This window comes from Odocoileus virginianus, chromosome 12, assembly GCF_023699985.2.
Source record: "Odocoileus virginianus isolate 20LAN1187 ecotype Illinois chromosome 12, Ovbor_1.2, whole genome shotgun sequence".
In the NCBI taxonomy this organism is placed as follows: domain Eukaryota; kingdom Metazoa; phylum Chordata; class Mammalia; order Artiodactyla; family Cervidae; genus Odocoileus; species Odocoileus virginianus.
In genome coordinates, this window is record NC_069685.1 from 19161619 (window position 1) to 19187954 (window position 26336).

A 26336-nucleotide genomic window follows, 5' to 3' on the forward strand; every position below is an offset into this window, starting at 1 on the left:
CTTTTCTTTCTATGAATTTAACTAAATAGAGAAGTTTTCTAATATTACTTCTACTTACATTCAGGAATTAATGGAATCTAAGCCTCGGCCCTTCTGTGGTAATCTTCACCATATGCCAATTGTCCCAATTGTCTAAACTCCCTGGAGGAGCAAAATCTCACAGCACATAGGATGTGAGTACCATTATGTTAGGGTTTCAACCACTCCAGACAATAGATTACTCTTTGTAGCATTGTGTCTCAATCTTTAATGTGCATAGGAATCAGCCTAGGATCTTATTAAAATGCAGAATCTGTTTGAGTAGGTCTGGGGTACTGTCTGAAATTCTGCATTTCTAACAAGCTTCCACATAATGCCCAGGCTGCTGCTCTCTGGACCGTACACTGTACAGAGATGCTGTAAACTGAGAACTCAGACTCAACTCACTGAAGGACTTGAGGTCCCCTAGATTTCCTCGAATCTTCTCAGCAGTAACTTTTGGAACGCAGTGTGTAGGATTAGTTTCTGCCTCAGGATATCATCTTGATGAGAAAGAAGTTTAAGAGCCTCTGTGATAGTCCCGATGATTAATCCTAAAACCAACCCTGCTGCCATATAGTTTAAGTTTGTGATCTTTCTCAAATTTTGACTAGGCTCCTGGTAAATGACCATTTCTAGAATACTGGATCTTAGGTCCCCGTACCCATCTTGTTCTCTCCATGTTAAAAACTAATTTCATAACCTGTCTGGCTCAGAAGGCCTGAAATCCTAAAATGAAAAGCTTACCTGTGTGCCTGGTATTCTGGACTCAGTTGATTGCCTGCTGCCAGCCCTTAAGTCATCTGCTGGAGCTTGGCACTCTACCACTGGCAGGACATCCCAAATCCTGATTGCCCACTCAGATAAAACTGGCCTAGCACCTGTCACTGCATCTCAGGGACTCCATTTCTTCCAGGCCATCCACGGATGCTGCCTCCTGGCACCTGCACAGCCCTGCCTGCAGGGGTGTGGTCCTCAAGTGGGCAGTTTTCCCATTGTTTTGATCAGAATTCTCATAAAATCTTATTCTGCATGTCTCAGGATAATTTAGGATCCATTCTCATGTCTCAGTCCTAGATCTTATGCTGATAACTAGGTTCCAATAAAGAGTTCATACTCTTTAGTGATTTTATATTGTTATCTTCTTGCATAGGTTAGAAAATGGAATACAGGGAGAACAACATTAACTTCTTTTACCTCTATTGTGGTATTAAATACATTCCTATGTTTTAGGATCCATGAAGATCTTGAAAACTTGGTGGTTCACTGAAGAAAATTCCACAAAATCCATAAACATATTTAAACTTTAGGGTCTAGGTATACTTAAATATGTTTATGGATTTTGTGGAATTTTCTTCAGTGAACCACCAAGCTTTCAAGATCTTCATGGATCACTACTGTTAGCTTTGTCAATTATGGCTCACAAGTGACCTTCATAAATCAAAAATGGGGAGAGATTCATCTTTCCAGCATAAAATTAAATAAGTATCTAAACCAAAAGCTTGAAAAGCAAGCAGGACTGTGGTTATAATTCACACTCCTTCCTCCACCTCTCCAATGGAATTAGGAAGAAAACAGACACACAGAGGCTAAGAAGAGGAAACCAACCTTTGTTTAACCTGTTCACTCTGTCTGCTGTATGTTTCTTCTACACAATTTTTTTAAATTCTTATAAGAATTCTTTATACCACACAATGCTGAGTCCCACAGGATTAGCCAGATTGGGAGAAGATAAATAAACTGTTCAAGATTATACAACTACCACCTGGGGGTACCTGCATTGGTACATGAGTTGAGCTCATATAAAAAGTCAAGCTTTTTATTTTAAATAGTTCCAGAGTACTGAGATTACTTAACTTTAACAACTTCTGGCTGGTAAAGCTTTTGCTCTTACCTCATTTCCCAAGATATATAATAGAGTAACTATTAGGTTTGTTACAAGCAAGAATATAAGTTCCTCCTACAAGGCATTTCACAACAAATGGTATGAGAAAGGTTATCATAGTATGCCAATTTGCAAAAAGATTGTGAGATCCCATAGAAAGACAAATTAATAACTAAAAAATTTAAACAAAATTGACGTCTGTTTGTAAGAAATTTTAGTGACTATAATTTTGTATTCCGGGACCAAAAATGTCAGTATCGTTGATGTAATGGAGAAGTATACGAGCTTTACAACTGAGTCTTACCCTTCCTCTCTTCTTCAGTAGGAAAAAAGAAAAGTGAAAGTGTTAGTCATTCAGTCATGTCTGACTCTTTGTGACCCCACGGACTATAGCCCATCAGACTCCTCTGTCCATGGAATTCTCCAGGCAGGAATACTAGAGTGGTCTGCCATTTCCTTCCCTTGGGGTCTTCCCAAGCCAGGGGCAACACAGCTCTCCCGCACTCCAGGCAGACTCTTTATCCATTGAGCCATTTATCCTACTGAAGCACCTTCAGTAGGAAAGAAACCATTAAAGATTTAGAATTATAAAGCTTTGTTTTCGCTGGGCTTCCCTGCTGGCTCAGACAGTAAAGAATCTTCCTGCAACGCAGGAGACCCTGGTTTGATCCCTGGATCAGGAAGATCTAGAGGAAGAAATGACTACCCACTCCAGTATTCTTGCCTGGAGAATCCCACGAACAGAAGAGCCAAAAGTTATCACAAGAAATGACGTGGTAAAAGTGACTGGATATATAGCCTATGCCAGCTGGTATCTTTTCTCTAGGTTTAGCAATTTTCAGCCAACTTAGGCTGATGAGGTAAAAGGAGATTTGTGAATAAAATATGCACAACAGGATGGAAGTAGCTGAGATTCTCCTCCAGGAGCTGCAGTGGTATCATCACTCAGAATGCCACCGTCCTCAAGAGAAGAAGCCCTCTTCTTTCTTGTCAACAAAGGCCTCCATGTCAAACGAGTTTGGACACTAAGGAACATTCTATCACTACTTCATCACTAGGATATCTAGGAAGCTGTTTCACGGTCTATCACTTTTCCATGACTTTGTAAAATTCAAGAAGAAGAAAGTTAAATCCAATCATCATTAGACAACAACTAACAGAAGTTTATCAGTTTTCTTCCCCGACACAAATCCTTTCATAAACAGCAAGGAATATGAGGGACAGATTTTTTTTTTAGGATTTTTTATTCAGGGCTACCAAATAAGGACATTTTGAATTGCTGGAACTAACCGAAAGTTCGAAGGAAAGATTTAGTTTCTATTTTGTACTTTTTGAAAACAAGTTTGAAAAAGCAGAGTAATATACACTAAGGAGAAATCAAAAGCAAAATACTATCATGTAGGTATATATAATTCCTCAGGGAGAGACTGATCAGCTGAAAATGAAGCAGTATTTGGTAAGGATGATACAACAAGAGAAAAAAGCCCTCCTGCATGAAAGATTCAACGTTCTTTAACAATTTACTCATGGAAATACATTTCTTATGAGTTTATATTAATTTATAATTGATTTCAAATATTTCAGTAAGTTACCTCTGAAGCTCTTTTTCACAACAGTTAATTCTGTTCAAGCTCACTGTCAGAAATAAGTGAAAGATTTTAAAGATATTTTTACTTTTTAAGCATAGGAAAAATGTCTTTTACATTAAGATAATCAAAACCATTGCTCTTGGGGTATTGGGAGGTGGACTTACCAAATCCAAAAAGAAAACTCTCCTAGAACTAATAGAATTAGATTACCTTTGAATTTTCACCCCAACTTTGAATAGTCACTAATTCCTTTCTTTGCTCTTTTGGTGTCTGCAAAGCGGTTCACTAAAGCCTGAATTGATATAATTATTGGCTCAGATTGTTAGAGATCTAGGACAGATGGCTATGGGTTTCTAAAGTCCCAGTTGCTTGTGGTAGTTTTCCTAGTTTTGCTATAGGGTTTGAGGATCAGCAATTTGAAAAGGCTACAAACTTGTAAAACAGTATTATTCATGGGGGCAGAATGTTCATCAGCGTGACCCAGTACTAAATACATTCATTATAGGCATTTCTATTCTGCACAATTTGCCACACAGCACTGGTTTCTCGAGGGGGGAGAAAAAGACAATGGCTTATAAAATGCTTTTGAATGCCTAAAAAGAAGGAGAATTCATGCTGAGACTCCTCTGCTTTCTTTTTTGGAAAGAATCTTCTTAGTTACTTTAGCTGAGCTCTGCTGAGAGTAAGCAAAGTGGAAAAATCAGAAAATTACTTTTTTTATATGTTTCTGGGGGGCAAAATAGAGAGTGGGAGAAAATAAATGGGAAAAAGTGACAGTGAGATTATGTGAAACAGCAAATATGCAAGTGGATGAAGACAGCTGAGGAATAATGCAAGAGGTATGAAAAAAAAAAAGCATTAAGAATAGAGCCATGATGATAAACTTAAAAGGAATTGCAGAGCAGAAAGAACATCATAAATAATCATATTTTCAAATAAGAATACCATATCAGTTTCTGTGACCTGGATAGGGCACAAACCTCCCATGATATTTCCTTAGCATTTTGATGCACACAAAATACAATTTTCAGCTCAGGCACTTTATTTTTCAATGTAAACAAGCTTTGGGTTTTTAAAATACAAATCCTAAAAGTGTTTTCATAAATAATACATATATTATAAAAATTTGACTTGTAAATTTCTAAGTCCATGTCCCCCCAGTATTCATTGTGAAGATTCACCATGTATAGATAGTCTAGTACCTTTTCGGTAGAAATTGACATGCTAAAGCATGAAATGTCTTTTACCAAAGGTAAATAGGATTTTTTGAAGTACAGGGCAAAGAAATATCATAGCCAATTTTGGCCAAACTCCAGGCAAGAAGTGTTATAAGGTAGAACTATATTGTTAATTAGTTTCAAATCTTAAGGTGTTCCTTTAAATCTTGCTAATTAAGAGAAATCAAGAGTGGAAAACAGCCCTTTTCTTATCTTCAAAGAATAAAGATGAAAGAAAAACAGAAAATGAAACCTCTTTACTAGTTCTGTTCTTTAAAACAGAGAACAAGAAAATCTGCGTGTGCTCACAGGAGAAAGACCCAAGTATTTACAGAGGGGGAGGGGAAGGAGGCGGGCAAACAGGCATAATTAGAAGCAAGTTTTCAAATTTTATTAAATTCCTCCACCAACAAAATGCACTTAGAGGTATTTTAAGTTAAACCAGTACTTAAGGACTATGAAAAGCAAGATGATTACATGTTTGCGGAAGAAGAAAGGGCAATTAAGAAAACCAGGCCAATCTAAAATACCAAATAAATAAAGGCGACCAGAAGTTGATTTAAAGTTTTTCTTCTGTAATTTGTCTCTCCTTTGTCGTGGCACGCTCAGAGAAAGTGAATGCAGTTGATGCAGAGAAGGAAGGGAGAGGGATGGAGGAAGGCGGGAGCAGTCGCGGAGCCTCGCGCCTCCCGCTCCCCCTGCCCCCACCGGCCCTGCTCTCCCAGGCTCGCTCTCTCCCGCGCCCCCAGCCCCCGGCCCCACCCCTCCCCGTCTCCCTCCTCCTCCCACCCTCCTCTCCAGTCTGCCCAGCCCTCGCTTTGGGGACTCCATCAGCGTTTGATTTGGAAGGACGCTGATTGGCTGGAAGCGATTCAACACACGCCGGGCAAGAGAGCTTTGTCTGAGTTGAAGTGAAGTTGTACAGATTTTAGACTGGAGTCAGCAATCACGGGCGTTTAGTCTGCAGCCGAGCCGAGAAAGGAAGAGAGAATCGCTCGGGAAAGATCCATTGCGGACTCCGCCGGCACCCTGCAATAGATGGATTCCGACTACACAAGGGGGAAAACGCGGAGGTGACACTCTCTTTGCCTGCCGAGAGGACGAACGGCCAAACAAATGCAAGGACTGGACTCCATGCCGGTAATATCTGGACGGCGTGACACGGTGTGTATAAAGCAAAAGTTTGCGAGCTGTTAATTGCTGTGCTGTGTTTTTAAGAGACGCTTTCAAGTTTCCGGTACCAAATGTAGCTTAGCTTTAAGTTGCCAAAGGAAGTTGAGGGAATTGGCTTGCTGTTTTAACTTGCTCTGTGAGCGGAATCTCATAAACTGACCTATGTACCAAATGAATGCTAAAATGCACTTTACGTTTGTTTTTGCACTCCTGGTGATGTCTTTCAACTCGGATGTGCTGGGCAAGAATTTGAAATACAGGATTTATGAGGAGCAGAGGGTTGGATCGGTAATTGCAAGACTATCAGAGGATGTGGCTGATGTGTTAGTTAAGCTACCTAATCCTTCTACTGTTCGCTTCCGAGCCATGCAACGAGGAAATTCTCCTCTGCTCGTGGTCAACGAGGATAACGGGGAAATCAGCATAGGAGCAAAAATTGCACCGCGAACAACTATGCCAGAAAAACTTGAACTGTTCCATAGAGTTTGATGTGATCACTCTGCCCACTGAGCATCTGCAGCTTTTCCATATTGAAGTTGAAGTGCTGGATATTAATGACAATTCGCCTCAGTTTTCAAGATCTCTCATACCTATTGAGATTTCAGAAAGCGCGGCAGTGGGAACCCGTATCCCTCTGGACAGTGCATTTGATCCAGATGTTGGGGAAAATTCCCTCCACACGTACTCTCTCTCTGCCAATGATTTTTTTAATATCGAGGTTCGAACCAGGACTGATGGAGCAAAGTATGCAGAACTCATAGTGGTCAGAGAGCTGGATCGGGAGCTGAAATCAAGCTATGAGCTTCAGCTCACCGCCTCAGACATGGGGGTGCCTCAGAGGTCTGGCTCATCCATATTAAAAATCAGCATTTCAGACTCTAATGACAACAGCCCTGCTTTTGAGCAGCAGTCTTACATAATACAACTCTTAGAAAACTCCCCCGTTGGCACTTTGCTCCTCGATCTGAATGCCACTGATCCAGATGAGGGCGCTAATGGGAAAATTGTCTATTCCTTCAGCAGTCATGTGTCTCCCAAAATTATAGAGACTTTTAAGATTGATTCAGAAAGAGGACATTTGACTCTCTTCAAGCAGGTGGATTATGAAATCACCAAATCCTATGAGATTGATGTTCAGGCTCAAGATTTGGGTCCAAATTCAATCCCAGCTCATTGCAAAATTATAATTAAGGTTGTGGATGTTAATGACAATAAACCTGAAATTAGCATAAACCTCATGTCCCCTGGAAAAGAAGAAATTTCTTATATTTTTGAAGGTGATCCTATTGACACATTTGTTGCCTTGGTCAGGGTTCAGGATAAGGATTCTGGGCTGAATGGAGAAATAGTTTGTAAGCTTCATGGGCATGGTCACTTTAAACTTCAGAAGACTTATGAAAACAATTATTTAATCTTGACGAATGCCACGCTGGATAGAGAAAAGAGATCTGAATACAGTTTGACTGTAATCGCTGAGGACAAGGGGACACCCAGTCTCTCTACAGTAAAACATTTTACTGTTCAAATCAATGATATAAATGACAATCCACCCCACTTCCAGAGAAGTCGATATGAATTTGCAATCTCAGAGAATAACTCACCCGGGGCATATATCACCACCGTTATAGCCACAGATCCTGATCTTGGAGAAAATGGGCAAGTGACATATACCATTTTGGAGAGTTTTATCCTGGGAAGTTCCATAACTACATATGTAACCATTGACCCATCTAATGGAGCCATCTACGCCCTCAGAATCTTTGACCATGAGGAGGTGAGTCAGATCACTTTTGTGGTTGAAGCAAGAGATGGTGGAAGTCCAAAGCAACTTGTAAGCAATACCACAGTTGTGCTCACCATCATTGATGAAAATGACAATGTCCCTGTGGTTATAGGGCCTGCACTGCGCAACAACACTGCAGAAATCTCCATCCCCAAAGGGGCTGAAAGTGGCTTTCATGTCACAAGAATTAGGGCAATTGACAGAGACTCTGGTGTGAATGCAGAACTCAGCTGCTCCATAGTAGCAGGTAATGAGGAGAATATCTTTGTAATTGATCCACGATCATGTGACATCCATACCAACATAAGCATGGACTCTGTTCCCTACACAGAATGGGAGCTCTCAGTTGTCATCCAGGACAAAGGCAATCCTCAGCTGCATACCAAAGTCCTTCTGAAGTGTGTGATCTTTGAATATGCAGAGTCGGTGACAAGTACAGCAATGACCTCAGTAAGCCAGGCACCCTTGGATGTCTCCATGATTATAATCATTTCCTTAGGAGCAATTTGTGCAGTGTTGTTGGTTATTATGGTGCTGTTTGCAACTAGGTGTAACCGAGAAAAAAAAGACACTAGATCCTACAACTGCAGGGTAGCAGAATCGACGTACCAGCATCACCCCAAGAGACCCTCCAGGCAGATCCACAAAGGAGACATCACGTTGGTGCCTACTGTTAATGGCACCCTGCCCATCAGATCCCATCACAGGTCATCTCCGTCTTCATCGCCTACCCTAGAAAGAGGGCAGATGGGCAGCCGGCAGAGTCACAACAGTCACCAGTCCCTCAACAGTTTGGTGACCATCTCATCAAACCACGTGCCAGAGAATTTCTCATTAGAACTCACCCATGCCACCCCTGCTGTTGAGGTAAGATCACACCCTGCACCTATTCACTGACATACTCAGTTCTTAGTAGTCAGAAGTTGCCTATGCCTTAGTTCTTAAATGTCTCCATTACTAAGTAACAGTGCTAACAAAATGGAAATTAAATAGGATGCATGTTACATTATGTATATAAAGCAAATATACACACCTCAGCATGCTGGTCTTAAGTTGTTCATAAAGAATCTGCTTGCAAGTACTATGTGTAATGTTGAAAAGTAAATGTGAAGCTAGCAAAGGACTATCTAATTAGAGTCCCCCTATCCTCAGATTACGATACTTCAAGCCAGAAACAAAGGGGCTTGCTCTAATTCTCATAGTTATGGTCTCTAAGAAAAATTTTAAAATGGAGGCATCCAGAATCCCATACATGCATGTATATTTGTTCAACTTTTGAAATTTTTCTGACATTATTTTGACTGCATGTGTTTTACAGCATTTTCCATGTATTTTTACAGCATTTTCCATGTATTTTTATAACTGATCACTTTAACCTGAACAATAAAATAGAGGTAATCAGTCATTTTTAAATAAAGGAATCCTCTTTCAAAAAGAAAATGTCTGCTGTATGATAACATCTAAATCTCTCTGGGACTTATTTCAGTTCTGTTTGGTGGCTTGGCTGCATGGTCTATCAGAGTCTAGCATGTGTAGGTCTTTAAAATGAAGATTACATGTTCAATTAATTAGGATGAAATAATGAGTAGTAACTGTAGTTGCTTGCTTAAAGCTTTTGAGTATTGGGGGATTTGTTTCCAGGAATCAATACAGTCTGTTTGGTTTCCAGCAGGTCTCCCAGCTTCTTTCAATGCTTCACCAGGGACAATATCAGCCAAGGCCAAGTTTTAGAGGAAACAAATATTCCAGGAGCTATAGGTATGAATGACCCTCCTGTTACCTATTATATCTGCAATAACCTAATGCTGAAGAGTAAAATCTATACTTTCCCTGACTTCTCTTTCTAGATATGCCCTTCAGGACATGGACAAATTTAGCTTGAAAGACAGTGGCCGTGGTGACAGTGAAGCAGGAGACAGTGATTATGATCTGGGGCGAGATTCTCCAATAGACAGGCTGCTGGGTGAAGGATTCAGTGATCTGTTTCTTACAGATGGAAGAATTCCAGCAGGTAAGAGTGTGGTGACAGAGAAACCCTTTTCAGGTCTAATGCACCAGTGGAGTGCGTGGTTTCTCCCATGTTTTTATTTTTTCTGTGTACTCAAGTAGCTATATGCACACTATCAACAGTGAACATAAATTGAGACAGGTTTATATTGTTTAATTAAAATCCATAGTAATCAGTTGGTAGAGAAAGGGAATAAACAGGCAAGCTTAAGAGGACAAGAAGGAAGGAGTGGGGAGAGGAGGATAGAAAACCACACCACTTCCCTCCTCTTTCTCCCCCATCCACTACTGCCACAGGGCACTCTTGAGCAATTCTGTCAAATTACTGGGTGGTTGTTTTTTATTCAGGCAGCCTGTTTTGGTGCCTAGTGGTAAGCAGGACTATAATTTGGAGGACACATTTCCTGTGATGGGAACCAACTCACATAATCAGAGATGAAAATACACTAGGGAATGGTACACTTCAATCACTAAAAATAGGCAAAAGAATGCATCTTTGTAGGTGGCAAGCATGGAATATTTTTTGCCACCTTTCATTTTATGTCTCCACTGCAATGAAGGAGGGGCAGGAGTCCAGGAGGGGAATTTATAAGTACACAGCTAGATGGAGGAGACCCTATTAAGTTGTGAGCCACGTTTTCCTTAGAGTCCCTTCTCTCTAATCCTGCAGTAGAAACTCTCAGATCCAGCTGAGTAAATACTGACTGCCTCACTGTAGCAACCCTGTTACTAAAGACTATAATATTAAATCAACCCTTCAGAACCTATTCCTTTGGCTACTTATATTTCTAAATCCCACTGAATGTTGATCAAATATCTGCCACTTGATAAATGAATAAACGAAGTGATAAATGAAAGAAAAGGAGAACAAAATGGTATTACCTATGTGAGTCCATGAACAACTGTTTCCTAAATACAGATAAATAAGACAGTTTAGGAACTAGACCTGAGGGAGCTTCAGAGAGCCACAGAAACTCGGTGGAAATCAGTAACCAGAAACGCTAGCTCTCCTAAACTGCAGTCGTAATGGTGGCAGTAGCCGCAGCAGTGTTAATGTTAATCCAGGCAGTCACAGGCACTGTTACCCAGCGCTTCCTCTGGGCTCATGAGTTCTGTGCCTGCACTGCCTCTCCCAACACTCTGGCATAGCAATTAGTGGTGGTGGTAATAACAGTAGTGTTCTTTTTTTTTTTTTTTAAGATTTAAAAACAGAAACTTATAAAGGTTAAAAAAAAAAGTATCAAAATCAAGCAATTTGTATATTTTAGAGGTGAGATTTGAACCCATGCCTCTACTCACAAACACAAATCTATCAAGAATAATATAAAGTAACAGTTTTTTTTTTTTTTTTTAGTACTTTGAGTGACATATTTGTTTTGCCTTTCTAAAGTCTTACTACCTGTCTGAGAAGCAATGAAATGCTCCCTATTTAATTATGCTATTACTGTGATAGATACTGCATTTCTGACAGGATGATGTATGGGAAGGACTTCTAGTGGCATTAAGGGCTACAATCAATGTACATTGAGCTGATACTTACACAGTCACTCATGGTGGGGATTTTGTTTGCTTTAGTTAAATTCATAAATTCTCTAGACCAATTTAAAGAGAAATTCTTGAAAAATCTAGTGGAATATACATGGCCTCAGACAATTTGCTCATAGAGAAACAGTTTTGTTATTCTTACCCATGAAATGAAAAAGTTGGCTGAATTTCTATGATTCTATAATCCTGGTGGAACTCAAATTTTGAATATTGATCTCTAATTTTCAATAATATAATTTTCTGACTTAAATTATTTCATAAAATGGAAACATATCATGGGTATAGTACCAATATTTCCTAAGTTACTTTTTCAGTTGTAGAAAGTTGACTCATTGACACAATTTTCTTTTCTTTTCTTTTTTAAAAAATTTTTTTTTCCATTTATTTTTATTAGTTGGAGGCTAATTACTTTACATCATTGCAGTGGTTTTTGTCATACATTGAAATGAATTAGCCATGGATTTACATGTATTCCCCATCCCGGTCCCCCCTCCCACCTCCCTCTCTACCCGACCCCTCTGGGTCTTCCCAGTGCACCAGGCCCAAGCACTTGTCTCATGCATGCAACCTGGGCTGGTGATCTGTTTCACCCTAGATAATATACATGTTTCGATGTTGTTCTCTTGAAACATCCCACCCTCGCCTTCTCCCACAAGTCCTCAAGTCTGTTCTATACATCTGAGTCTCTTTTTCTGTTCTGCATATAGGGTTATCATTACCATCTTTCTAAATTCCATATATATGTGTTAGTATACTGTAATGGTCTTTATCTTTCTGGCTTACTTCACTCTGTATAATGGGCTCCAGTTTCATCCATCTCATTAGAACTGATTCAAATGAATTCTTTTTAATGGCTGAGTAATATTCCATGGTGTATATGTCCCACAGCTTCCTCATCCATTCATCTGCTGATGGGCATCTAGGTTGCTTCCATGTCCTGGCTATTATAAACAGTGCTGCGATGAACATTGGGGTGCACGTGTCTCTTTCAGATCTGGTTTCCTCGGTGTGTATGCCCAGAGTGGGATTGCTGGGTCATATGGCAGTTCTATTTCCAGCTTTTTAAGAAATCTCCACACTGTTTTCCATAGTGGCTGTACTAATTTGCATTCCCACCAACAGTGTAAGAGGGTTCCCTTTTCTCCACACCCTCTCCAGCATTTATTGCTTGTAGACTTTTGGATAGCAGCCATCCTGACTGGCGTGTAATGGTACCTCATTGTGGCTCTGATTTGCATTTCTCTGATAATGAGTGATTCTGAGCATCTTTTCATGTGTTTGTTAGCCATCTGTATGTCTTCCTTGGAGAAATGTCTGTTTAGTTCTTTGGCCCATTTTTTGATTGGGTCATTTATTTTTCTGGAGTTGAGCTGCAGGAGTTGCTTATATATTTTTGAGAGTAATCCTTTGTCTGTTGCTTCGTTTGCTATTATTTTCTCCCAATCTGAGGGCTGTCTTTTCACCTTGCTTATAGTTTCCTTTGTTGTGCAAAAGCTTTTAAGTTTCATTAGGTCCCATTATTGACACAATTTTCATTTATCACTATAGTTAAAAGAATAACTGCCACTGCTTAGATAACCTTGCCAGGCCCAAATGATGCCTAAAGTCCTTTTTAACTCTGAAATTCTCTAATTCAATAGCTAATCATGGTCTAATTTTTTTTTAAAAAGGTCACAACTCCTCTTTCATTCTAGCCTGTATTTTCAAAGTTACCACTGCTAGGTATGTTCATGGCAGGAGAGTTGTCTAATGCTTGAATTAAAGTAATTAAAATAAGTGTTAAAGAATAAAGAATAATTGGGGAAATAGTAGGTGGATATTGATAAACTCTAGATACTGGAGTCTTATTTAGTGAGCGACTTTAGACTCCTCCTAAGTCACATTTCTTCTGAAAGTTAGAGGCTCATTTTTATATTACCATTAATAACACCAGTTAATATGTAGACAACTCTTTAAAAGGCAATTCCACAAAATTATACTTAATCCAGGTGTGTGGTGGGAGAGCTCTTTTGCTAGGGCATGTAACTGTATTATAATAGATTGTATTACAATACATACACTTCTGCCTTATTAACTTCTTGTCTCTATGTGGGGTATTGAAGAAACTATTCTAGAGGCACAGAGAACCAGGAAATCACTAATGACCCATAAAATATCTTAAGCTTTTTGTATGCTTGGCTAGTATAGAAATGTGCATAATCAAATATCTATACTTAATTACCACCATCATTCTGATGATACATTACCCATATTCTGGATTATTCTTCACACTAGTAGTTTCTTTCAACACATTAGTGTGTAAAAGTTTTGCTTTGTAAACTTTATATTCCCAGGAAATATTCCAAGTAGAAAAAAAATGTTAAGTCCACATCTGAATGCCATTAACAGAAATCAGCACAATTTTTTTAAAGCATGGATATTTTTAGGATTTCAGTGTCTTATTCCAACTGTTTTTTCTGCATTAGACTGTGATCAAATATAGATTATGTTATGTTGCCTTGCCTGCCAACAGGGTCATTTCTGGTCATTCATTCTGTTAATTCCCACAGGGGGACACTGCATTCTGAACAGTAAAGTCAGCACACATTTTTGTCTGTTGGCTCATGTTAGTCAACATACTTTCTTCCTTACTCATTCAACTTTGAATTACAACTCTACACAAATGCTTGCAAAATCTCCCTTTTCCCAAAGTGTTAGCTACACTAGGATGTCCTTGCGATACTCCTTGACTGAGCTCATTTCATTGTTTTTTATCATTGTAACATCTATGATTAATAAATTCAAACATTCCTCTTTAATTCCACGTCCTCTCCATTCTCATGGCTGGTGTCCTACTTCTGGTTGCTTTTCTGTATCAGCACATGAAGTGATATTCACTTTCCAATAGCTTCTTCCTTTGTCAACCCTTTCTTTCATACAGCTTGAACAACTTTTTCAGAACATTTTTTATTTTTTTAGTTCAAAAACAGTAATTGACTTTTGTTGCCCGGCAACACCTAATTCAGCTGTTTGTCTTGACATTTCAAGGCCAGTGAAATCCAGTCCTAGCTTATTAAATTTATTATTTTTTTTTTATCTTTTGCAATAGGCAGGGTCATTTCTACATAACACAGCAATCCTTTGCTCATGTTCACCTTTCTACCTGAAAAACTAGCTTCTTTTTACTTTGTCTATCTAAATCCTATTCATCTCTCAAAGTTTGTTTCAAGTTGCTCTTTAACTGCTTCAGCATCCACCTATACTCTATTTTTTTATTTTTATTGAAGTATAGTTGCTCTACAGTATTATATATTATAGGTATATAATACAGTGATTCACAATTTTTAAAGGTTATACTTCACTTATAGTTATTATAGAATATTGGCTATGTTCCCTGCGCTGTATATATCCTTGTAGGTTATTTATTTTATACCTAATAGTTTGTACCTCTTAATCCCTTATCCCTATCTTGCCACTCCCCTCTTCCCTCTCTTCACTGGTAACCATTGGTTCTTTCTCTCTATCTGTGAGCCTGTTTCTTTTTTGTTATATTCACCAGTTACAGCTTTTAGATTCCACATGTAAGTGACATCCTACATTTTTTTTTTTACATATTGTCTCAGCATCATATAGTTTGACACTTTAGACATCTATGACCTCATTTGTCACACTTGATAATTATTCCAGTACTGGAAACTATTTGAGGGACGGGAGCTATAACACCATTTTACATATGGCAGGTTCTTAATAGATTGATCACTCAATGACTAATGGTTTGATTATACTCAATGCCTTCTTCCTGTCCTGCCTATAAGGTCTAGTACAGAGACAAAACTCACCATCATGCTGTGAGAAAACAGAGTTTTCTGTTTCCCCATGACCCCCTCCTCAGAGAAAGTTTAATCACCTGACAAGAGCTTTCAAGGAACAAAGGGAGATGAGCCACTTGCACCACTAGCCAACAAGTCCTGATTCATTGGATATGGTGTAGAACATCTGTGACACGAAGCTGTATGTACACTGAGAATGATTTCACACAGTTGAGTCTTGGGGTAAAGGTTGAAATATCAATGAAAAAAGAAATGCCCTCTTCTGTGCCACTGTTCCTCCGTCTCTGTTATTTTAGCCCTCCTTATCTCCATTAATCTTTATTCATTAATTTTTCATATTTTTGAGTTTTAAAAGTTTATGTTAATTTATTATTTTATAACTAAAGCCCAATTTATTTATTGTGAAGTTATAAAATAGTATTTCCTGCCTAAAAATCCCTATGACCAAATTTATTTTTCATATGAACTGTTGTTTTAATTACTCAGATGCTATTGTTTGTGATTTTCATTACATTCAGTTCTCTAGAAAGCTGATCATGCTCAGGATTCTTAGAAGCTTGTGTAATTTTTCCTTTTCTCCCCCATCATTAAATATTAAAACAAAACAAGTTCAATCAAACAATTAAGACCTTCCCACAGAATTAAAGGCCAGAAAACAACTGAAGAGCTGTCATTAGGTCTGTTATTCTTCCTTCTAAAAGGATGTAAGACAATACAGACAGGTCTCCTTTCCACTTTCAGAGACTCAAGGAATTAAGGAAAAAATTAATTACCATTTGACAGTTATTGCAGTGCTTAGAAAACCTCATTGCTATGGAGGTATTCCAGTTACTTTCAACACCTTTTGATTTTGTCCATGTATGATAAACAACAATAGTTGATAAATATCCCCAAATAATAATAATGCTTGAAGTCAGCACATCTAAATATTTTTTATTCTTGCTGATTTAAATGTCACTTTTCTTCATAGCAAAATGACACAAGGATTCTCACTATTGCTCTCACCCCATTGTGATTCCCATGGGATTGGCATTCACACTATCCATCATTTTCCGTACTTTGAATTTCTAGCCTTCCTATCAGACATTTTTTCTCACAGTTCTTGCTCTCATTTTTATTCTTCAGCTGACTCCTTCTCTATTATTAAGAATTGAGGCCCAGAATGGATGAGGTATAAGAACAGAATTATCTTCGAGATGCACATGATGAAGAGCAGTGACTTCCACACCTTTGAACAAAGTCCTTTACATCTCCTTTTCTGAAAGGCGACATTTACTCTTCACTTTCTTGTGCATAAATCTTTTCCAAAATTTTATTTTATTGTATAAGAACACTTAATGTGGGATCTACTCTATTAACAAAATTTTAGCTGTGTGAGATTGTTTACAGTAGGTACAGTGTTCTACAGCACATCTCTTGAACTTAATCTTGCTTAACTGAAAATTTATGTCTGTTAATTAGCAATTTCCCTGTCTGCCTGATGCTTGTTAACCACCATTTCATTCCTGGATTCTCTGAATTGGACTATTTTAGATGCCTCAAATACAGGGAATCATGCAGTATGTGTTTCCCTGTGACTAGCTTATTTCACAAAGCTTAATGTCCTCAAGGTTCATCCACATCAGCACATTTTAGAGAGTTTCCTTCATGTTTAAGGCTGAAAAATATTCCATTGTATGCATATACTACATTTTCTTTATCCATTCAACAGTTGATAGACATTTAGGTTGTTTTCACATCTTGGTTATTGTGAGTAGTGCTTTCATAAACAGGGGGAGTGCTGTATCTCTTTGAGATCTTGATTTCAATTCTTATGGGTAAATCCGAAAGATGGGATTGCTGGATCATATGGTGGTTCTTTCTTAATTTTTTGAGTAACCTCCATATTATTTTCCATAGTACCTGCAACCACTTTACATTCCCAACACCAGTGTACAAAGGTCCAATTTTCCACACTCCCCTCACATGTTATCCTTTGGGTTTTTGTGTTCATGTTTTATTAGTCATTCTGATAGGTTGGAGGTGATTTCTCATCATGTGTTTTGATTTGCATTTCCCTGATGATTAGAAAATATGCAGCGAATGCCTAGTCTATGCAGACACTTCAGACACTTTACCTAGTGCTGGGGATACAGCAAAAAGCACACTTGACAACTTGCTTCCCTTGACAGGGGATTTGGCATTGTTCAAGAGTCATCCTTTTTAGCAATAATTTGGAAGAGAAATCATTCTCAAGCAGCCAAATCTACAGAATTACCTCTGAATGTATAAGTATGGCTGATATCAATCCAGTTTTAATTCAAATCTAAGATAATTAGTTTGCATTTTCTGCATTCTGTCATTTGAGCTAAAATGAAATCATAATATTGAAAGGACCTAACAATCACTGAAAGAGATGGATGGTTTGTGGAGTGTATTTTAGATCTTCACATTTCTTGGTAGTTATGTAGTTAATATACTTGCCAAATTTGGAGATTTTTTTCCCCCTCTTCTTCATTTTTCTGGTTTTCTCATATCACTGATTATTTTCTGAGTGTAGCAACTCACATTCCAATGGGGCATCATAACATCTGGAAGAACTAACCAGTGTTTGGTTTTTTTTTGTTTTTTTCATAGTCTTCATCTTTTGATAACTTTTCCAACTGTTTGAATTTCAAATCTCTACAAGATTTCTTCTTAACAGAGTAACTGCAAGTGGCTGATAGTTGAGGATAATTTGCACTACTGTTTTAAGTAACAAGTCAATAAATAATCCAGTATATTTTTATGAGAGATTGATAAGTATAATTACTTACTAGTTTATTATATTCTCAGTGCCTCCACTAAAGTAGGTCAGATAGATTACATTATAGAAAGTACTCAAAGATGTTACTCAAGGCTTATCTGGTAGCATTCTAAAGTTATGGATTTCACCGTACACCTCTGGGTTTTCATAGAGTTTATGTTTAGCAGACATTTCATCACTCACACCTTAGTTCTCTTCCAGACATTTTCATTCGTAAGTTATCCATCCATTTTCTTATTGCTTGAGGAGCAGATGATATTCCTGAGAAGTACATGAGTCATAATCCTCCCTTCTTATTTGATGGACAAGAAAAATTATATATACCAGGTGAAGGAGACCTGGGTTTGATCCCTGGGTTGGGAAGATCCCCTGGAGAAAGGAAAGGCTACCCACTCCAGTATTCTGGCCTGGAGAATTCCATGGACTGTATAGTCCATGGGGTCACAAAGGGTCGGACACGACTGAGAGACTTTCACACACACACCAGGTCCATAAAATCAGTAGTCAAATTAAAGTCGTAATTATAGTCTATCTAATGTGTAAAGTAATAGGTTAGTATCATGATGATGGTTTAAAATTGTGTGTTTGAAAAAATAAAATTATGATTTTTTCTCTTTTGTTTGAGTCACGCGACATGTAACACTGAATCCTTGTTGCTTTTGTTGCTTTCCTTGAGAGCAGCTATGAGGCTATGCACGGAAGAATGCAGGGTCCTGGGACACTCCGACCAGTGCTGGATGCCGCCGCTGCCCTCACCCTCCTCGGATTACAGAAGCAACATGTTCATCCCCGGGGAGGAGTTCCCAGCACAGCCCCAGCAGCAGCATCCGCATCAGAGTCTCGAGGATGACGTGCAGCCTGTAGACTCTGGCGAGAAGAAGAAGAGTTTTTCCACGTTCGGGAAGGACTCCCCGAGTGAGGAGGACTCTGGGGACACCAGCACGTCCTCTCTGCTCTCGGAGATGAGCAGCGTGTTCCAGCGCCTCTTGCCCCCTTCTCTGGACGCCTATTCTGAGTGCAGTGAGATGGACCGGTCCAACTCGCTGGAACGCCGGAAGGGACCTTTGCCGGCCAAGACTGTGGGTTACCCACAGGGGGTGGCGGCCTGGGCAGCCAGTACGCATTTTCAAAACCCGACCAACAACTCTGGGCCCCCACTTGGAACTCACTCCAGTGTGCAGCCTTCTTCGAAATGGCTGCCGGCCATGGAGGAGATCCCTGAGAATTACGAGGAGGATGATTTTGACAATGTGCTTAACCACCTCAATGACGGCAAACACGAACTCATGGATGCCAGTGAGCTAGTGGCTGAGATTAACAAACTGCTTCAGGATGTCCGCCAGAGCTAGGAGATGTTGGCAGAGCATTTTTGTTTCCATGTAGATGGAAATAGGAGACAGCAAAAACCCTGAAGGAACTGGCATTGCCAAATAGTTGCATTTATCATAAATGTGTCTGTGTATATTGAATATTAAATACTGTATTTTCGTATGTACACAATGCAAGTGTGATTATTTTAATCTGTATTTTAAAAATACATTTGTACCTTATATTTATGTGTAATTTAACAGACAAATTTTATTTTTTTACTCCCATGACAAACATGTCTTTCCTAATCATGTAGAAACTAGCCACTGTTCAAATCTGATATAATATTCAACCACAAAGAATAAACGCACTGCTTAGATTAGTTATGTTGGGGAAGAAATGGTTATCCTGTAGGAATAACCCCACTAAAGCATTATTCAATTCTTAGTTCCATTAAGTGATTCAGCTTTTTTCATTACCTTTTTTTTTTTGAAAAAGTAAACATCAGTAAACTGTTTAACTATTTTATTATTGTTGTTATTGTTTTTACTGCTCTCTGCTAGTTCTAATAGTTCAATTCTTACAGTAAAACTGAAACATGAAGTGAAATTTTATTTCAGGACTGGGAAGTATCTGTCACAGAAGATGATTTAAAGAAATAAGAGTAGAATCAGCTTTTAGCTCCCAGGCTCCTACTATTGCAGGGCATCACACTGGCCTGTTCTTGAGAATACTTCTACAGTATTATCTACTTATAATCAAGGTAAACAATGAATTTTATTCCATCCTTGTAATATGAGAGGTGTCCCAAGGAAATAGAATCTTGTCCTTTAAATGGATAACTGTATTTTAACAGCATAAAGTATTAATGGACAAAGACAATTATGTCGGTGTCCTTCCTAGGGTAATAAATATGATTGATTTATCCTGAAACTCTTCCATTCAAATTTTCCCCTCTCCTCTCACAATACTTGAACATTTTTATTTTTTGCAGTGTTTTTTTTTTGCTATAACTCTTCACTCTTAGCTTTTGTCTCTAGAGCATGATCTCATATTTTTGCTTTTATTTTTAGTATAGGAACATTTATAAAATTACAGTTTTTTACTGCAGCTCTGTTTTAGTTGTTATGTGACAAACGGCAAGTTCTTTATTTATTGTGCTGTTACGTCTCTGTGTGGAATGCCTTGGTAAGGGACGTTGGTGTTATGACTGTTCTCGTTTATGACCAAGCTTCTATTAATGTTATTTCTATGAATACACTATCTTGATTGTAGTATCCAGAAAATTTTACTGTCAATGAAAATAAAAGGAAAATTAAAGTAAAGCTAAAGAACCGTCCATAAATCAGAGTCCTGTTCCTACATATACATTCAAAAGCTTTGCAAGAAGCATACCCTTCATAAGAGGGTATTTCAGTGTTGGGTTTTGAATAGTAGAGTGGGAACATTCAATTGGCTTGGCAAACAAGAAAAACCACAATGGAAAAGGAATGAATTTGAGATCTGTAATGGGAATGAAAGTAGTCTACCATATTTCCAGTCGATTAAAAAATTTAAATGCATTTGAAGTATAAAGAAAAAAACAATAATCAATAGTAACTGCTTGAACATTTTTCAAATTATTTCTCAAAGCATACTGTGTAACACTGTGTCAGGGAAAAAGGTCTATACCCTTACAGTGTTTCCAAGAGGTGAAAATTTTATCTCCCTTGGTTAACTAGTAGGGAAATGAAAGACTGGAAAAGTTAAATAACCTCAAAATGGCAATGGCTGAAACTCAGGTATTTAAATTCTCAAATGAGTACCACATCAAATAGATATGTTATATCTTTCAAAAGACACATCTTCCTTTGTAGAAAGGATTACAATTACAAATGAAATTTCAGTTTATTTTTCAGCAGGTTATATATATAAATGCTAACCACACTGAAATACATTTTGCTTTTCAACTTCACTTCCTTTCAGTACATATTATCATTAAGAAAAAGACTTTTATAACTTCACTGTTCTTAATTTAAATCATCAACAGTAATTTAAGAAGCAAAGCTGGAAATCAATGTTTGGATGATGTAAAATAAATAAAATGCACTATTGTATTAAATAGAAGACCTCTGTCTATTGTCTATACAGTGAGTATTTCATCTCAAATTCCTTGCTTCTCCAGCCTCCCACACTTCTTACTACTTCCCACGCCACAGGTTAAGGATATTAGTGCGAAATTTTCACTTTTCACAGTAATTTCTCAGTGAAGGCTGGAGTGTCTGTTGCATCATAGCAACTTAGCTCATCAAATTTATATTCCCTCTCTTTTGATATCATGCCCTTCCTCTATTTGAAACAACTAAAAAAACACTTAAGGAGATTCCTTTTTCCATTCCTTACTGGATTTCACCTTACTTGATTCCTTTAAATGTTGACTTTACTCGATTCAATGTTCTTCAATCATAATCATTCATCAAGGGAATTTTCTTCCAAAAGTGTAATTTGACAATCTGTTCCTTTTTAAATGCTTATTTATAGGGTGATCAGACAAATCTTCCTTTTAAATGCTTGTTTATAGGGTGATTAACAAATCTTTCTTTTAATAAAATGCCTATTTATAGGGTGGATTAGTACTGACTTTCATCAAATTCTTACAAGTTATTAAAATGGTTATTCATTTATCATTTTATTTCTTTCTTGGTACTTAGCAGATGGGGCTTATAACTTTGTTAATCATTTAAATTCTTGTTCATTCCATCACATATCAAATTTACCACTTACCAATAGATAACAGTTAAGGTAAAAGATGAGTAAGTTACCATCTCTGGAGTCACCAAAGAAGTGTTATTTATGAAAATCAGCTTAGCTTCTTTGTTTCCTCCATTTGATACCAGCTAACATCAGAAAATGTTCAAAACTGAGTTTGAATTACTGACACATTAAAATTCAGGGAAAAGTAGATCTATGTGAAATTTAGTTCTGTGGGTGAAAAATGGATTGCCTGACATAGCAACTTGCAATCCTGCTGGAGCTCACAGAACTGATCCAAAACAATTCAGTCAATTTGCCAAATTACTGAAAAGTTTTGATGTTTCTGTTCCAATTCAATATATCTTGATAACATATCATCAGAGTATTGAAGACTAAGGATACACTGAATAGGCGATAAATATCACCATGTAAAATTAAAGCCAAACCATGCGAAAGTCTTAAAGATTTGTGTTGAATTTTTGAAGGGAAAAAACAGTGCAAGAACTTTTCTTTTAAAAATGCCTGTATATTGACTTCCTTCATTGCAAGTTAAATTGATAAAAAAAAAAGCTATCTTATATTTCTAAGCTGTCTTATATATTGTGAAAGTGTAAGGTGCCAAACTGACTGTGATCATTTTTAACATAGTAAGTGAAGTGTTTATAGCTCAGTCATGTCTCTTTAAGATCCCATGTACTGTATGCCAGGATCCTTTGTCCATGGGATTCTCCAGGCAAGAATGCTGGAGTTGGGTGCCTTTTCCTTCTCCAGGGGATCTTCCCAACCCAGGGATCAAACCTGCATAGGCAGGAAGATTCTTTACCACTGAGCCACCAGGGAAGCCCTTTTACTATATTAGGATGTCTCTAACATGTGAATGTGGAAATAATCCTATGTGGCTACATAATATTTTACTAAATTAGGACCACTGAAGAGTCACCTTACTCTGTTCAGTTTTTAGAACAAGCAGTAAGTTACTTTTTGGAAATAACTGAATGATACCTGAAGTATTACATTGCAATTGAAAAAAAAAAAAAGTGCCCAAATTGTGGTTTCATTCTTCATCTGTGTAACTGTAGTCATAGTCAAGTATATATATTGTGTACCAGAAATAATAAGATCTTTAATGTAATGTAAACCAAAAAAATGATTAACAGGTAGGCAGCATACAGTAGATCTGAAAGTGATAGTCTATACTTCTCATTAATTTGTATTTTTATTATAAGATAGCTTATACAACTTGTGGAGCTGTTAAAATAATTTTATGGGGTGCTGACATTGCAAAAATTGCCACCAAAATTTACATACTTCCTGACTTTTAAAACCACAAAACACATTCTACCCTGGCACTTTAAAATAATAGTTTTCTATTTCCTTTTATGACTTCTGCAAGTTGCTCTTTATTCTTGTTTGCTTTTTCAGATTTTATCTCTTCAATTTATTTATTTTATGCTTCTCCTCCTTGATAATTTATCCTACTGTCCACATTTTATAGCAATCTTCTCCAATTTTTGCATGTATATAGTTCTTTATATAACCACCCAGATTTTATCAATTTTTTATGTCTTTTCTTTGTTATTGATATAATAGGGATCATATTTTTGAGGTATGAAGGTAATACCTTTTCATTCTCAATAAACTTTGCTCCTCTGATTCACTAGTTTAATGGAAGGGTAAATTCATATGATTAAGCACAAAGGGGTCATTTTATTTGCTCTGTGTTTTAAATTAAAAGTTTTTGAGTGCTTACAGACATACTAGTGTAGAAAACTTTACTTTTATTGAGGGAGGAAGTATTTTTTTTCCTAAATATGAAACGCTTCTCTTTATGTACTGAGGGTTAGTCTGGGAAAGGTAAGTTTGGAGTTTTACTAAGTTAAGTGCAAGAAAATGAATATTAAGTAAGAAAGGTCCAAATTGTTGAGAGCATAAAGCCCTAGAGGTGAATAAACTGAGAAGGGTAAAATATCAGATGTTTGTGTCTTTATTCCCACCCGCAGTGATCTTTAGAAAAAACTGTACAACAAAGCAGTACCTTTGGGTCCTGTTTGGGGAAGGTATTTTCCCTTTCCCTGACCCACCCTGTGCAGGAGTGCAGACTCTGAAGGAAGAGGTGTAAGTGTGCCTCTGGGCATCCTTTCTCCTCCTTACTGCCTCTGGATGAACTATAGGAGATTCAGACTTTCTTTCTTATCCAAAATGGGGAAGCAGCTGATGTTATAAACTGTATCTACCTCTTAAAGTACTTTTATCTAAATGAAGGAAACTGTTCTAAAATCCTCAGGTGCATTCTTGTTTTATTAAATGGTACATTCTGCAGTTTAAAATAGCTAACCACAAAATATTCTAGGCAGAAAAAGCACAGATTTTCTCTCTGGAAGAAGAGCTTTGTGTTAGGTTCCAAATCATCTATACAACTTGCAATAAATCTTATTCAATCCAAAAGTGGCACTAAGAATGTTTCAAAAATTCTCACCAGAAAAATATTTTCTAATTTCTGCCTTAGGGATCTATATCTCTTCTGCAAACCTATGCCTGGTGGCTGTCAGTGTGGATTTAGTGAACTTCTGCTAGACATTTTAGTAATTGCCAAAAATGTAGAGTGCCAAATATATGACAAGGCTACATGGCAATGAGCAAAGTACCAAAAATCTACAAAGTCCCAACAACAACAACTGACTCATTCCCTCACTGCTTTTCCTCTCTTCCCTTTCTCCTTATTTTCTCCTTGGGTGGCATCTGACTATACAGGCAGTATGTAAACCATTCTTTAATTCAACAAATGTTTGTTGTGCACTTCACATCAGATACCGATCCAGATATTTGTTGAACAAAACAGACAACAAAGACATGAAAATCACTACACACCTATTAGAGTGGCCAAAATCTGGAACACTGATAATACCAAATGTTGACACAGAGGTAGAGCTACAGAAATTCTCATGCATTGCTGATGAGAATGCAAAGTGGCACTTTGCAAGAGAATATGGAGTTTCTTACAAAACTAAGCATACCCTTACCACAGTGTGTTAGTCACTCAGTTGTGCCCAACTCTTATGCGACCCCATAGACTGCAGCCCACCAGGCTCCTATGTCCATGGAATTCTCCAGGGAATACTAGAGTGTATAGCTATTCCCTTCTCCAGGATATCTTCCCAACCTAGGGACCAAACCCAGGTCTCTGAACTGCAGGCAGAGTCTTACTGCCTGAGCCACCAGGGAAGCCCAGCTGCCAGGGACACCCACGATGTAGCAATTGTGCTCCTCGGTATTTACTCAAAGAAGCTGAAAACTTACGTCCACACAAAAGCCTACACCCAGATGTTTATGGATGTGTTTTATAATTGCCAAAACTTAGAAGCAACCAAAATGCCCCTCAGTATGTGAACATAAAAATAAACTATGGTGCATCCAGGAAATGGAATATTATTCAGTGCTAGAAAGAAATGAGCTACTAAGTCATGAAAAGACATGGAGGATCCTTAAATGTGTATTGTTAAGTGAAAGAAGACAATCTGAAAAGGCCACATACTGTATGACTCCTAACTATATGACATTCTGAAAAAGACAAATCTATGAAGACAGTGAACAATCAGTGGTTGCCAGAGGTCTAGTAGCAGAAATGAATAAGTAGAACACAGAGAATTTTTAGGCAGTAAAAATACTCTGTATAATACTATAAAGATGGATCTATGTCATTATACATTTTTCCAAACCCACAGAATGTACAATACCAAGAGTGATGCATAATGTAAACCTTGGACTTTGGGTGATTATAGTATGTTCATCAATTGTTACAGATGTACCATCTGAGGGATGGTGTTAATGGTGGAGTTTCATGTGTGGGTTCACAGGGTGTACAGAAAGTCTCTGTACCTTCCTCTAAGTTGTGCTGTTGACCTGAAACTGGTCTAAACTAACAAAGTCTATAAAGGCGTGGGGTGGAGGGTTGTAAATGGCAAAGCCAACAGACAGAAAGCCCCAGACTGGAACTGTCATGACAGAACAGACCATTCACAACACCAGAGCAGACAGACACTTCACATCAGGTATAATTTTCAACAGGACAGAGAACTGAATAGAGGCCCTGCGTTGTTAACCAACACACCTCCAGCCCCCAAACAGCAGCTGGTCTCTGATATAGTCTCAACAAATATTTAGGGAATGCAAGGATGACTGTATGCTTCTCTTTGAACCTGAATGCTACTCAGAGAGAAGGACTGAAAAAATATTATTACCATTAAATATTCAGTTATGACCCAAGCATGCTTAAGTTTTAAGCCTCAAGAAACTAAGATAGCAGTAATAAAATAAAATTCAATGTTTTCTCCTAACAGCATGAATTGGAAATCAAGAAAAACTGAGACCACATATAATTGCTTAGGTCTCTGTTTCACTTTTGTAAAGGAACATTTAGGTATTTTGGAATATTTTGTCCTTATATTTGGGCATTTGTGTCTGGACTGGGTGTTACAGTCTATATC

The 26336-nt window shown here is 37.8% G+C and overlaps 1 protein-coding gene across 1 annotated transcript; it reads left to right on the forward strand.

Annotated features, from left to right (window-relative positions):
* The first annotated feature begins 5556 nt into the window (after positions 1-5556).
* On the forward strand, positions 5557-20464 carry PCDH18 (protocadherin 18). Its single transcript, XM_020894625.2, is given in 5 exon segments — positions 5557-6320; positions 6322-8532; positions 9335-9423; positions 9513-9676; positions 18493-20464. Coding segments are annotated over 5 exon segments (3408 nt in total). The 5' UTR covers positions 5557-6044; the 3' UTR covers positions 19161-20464.
* The last annotated feature ends 5872 nt before the right edge of the window (positions 20465-26336 follow it).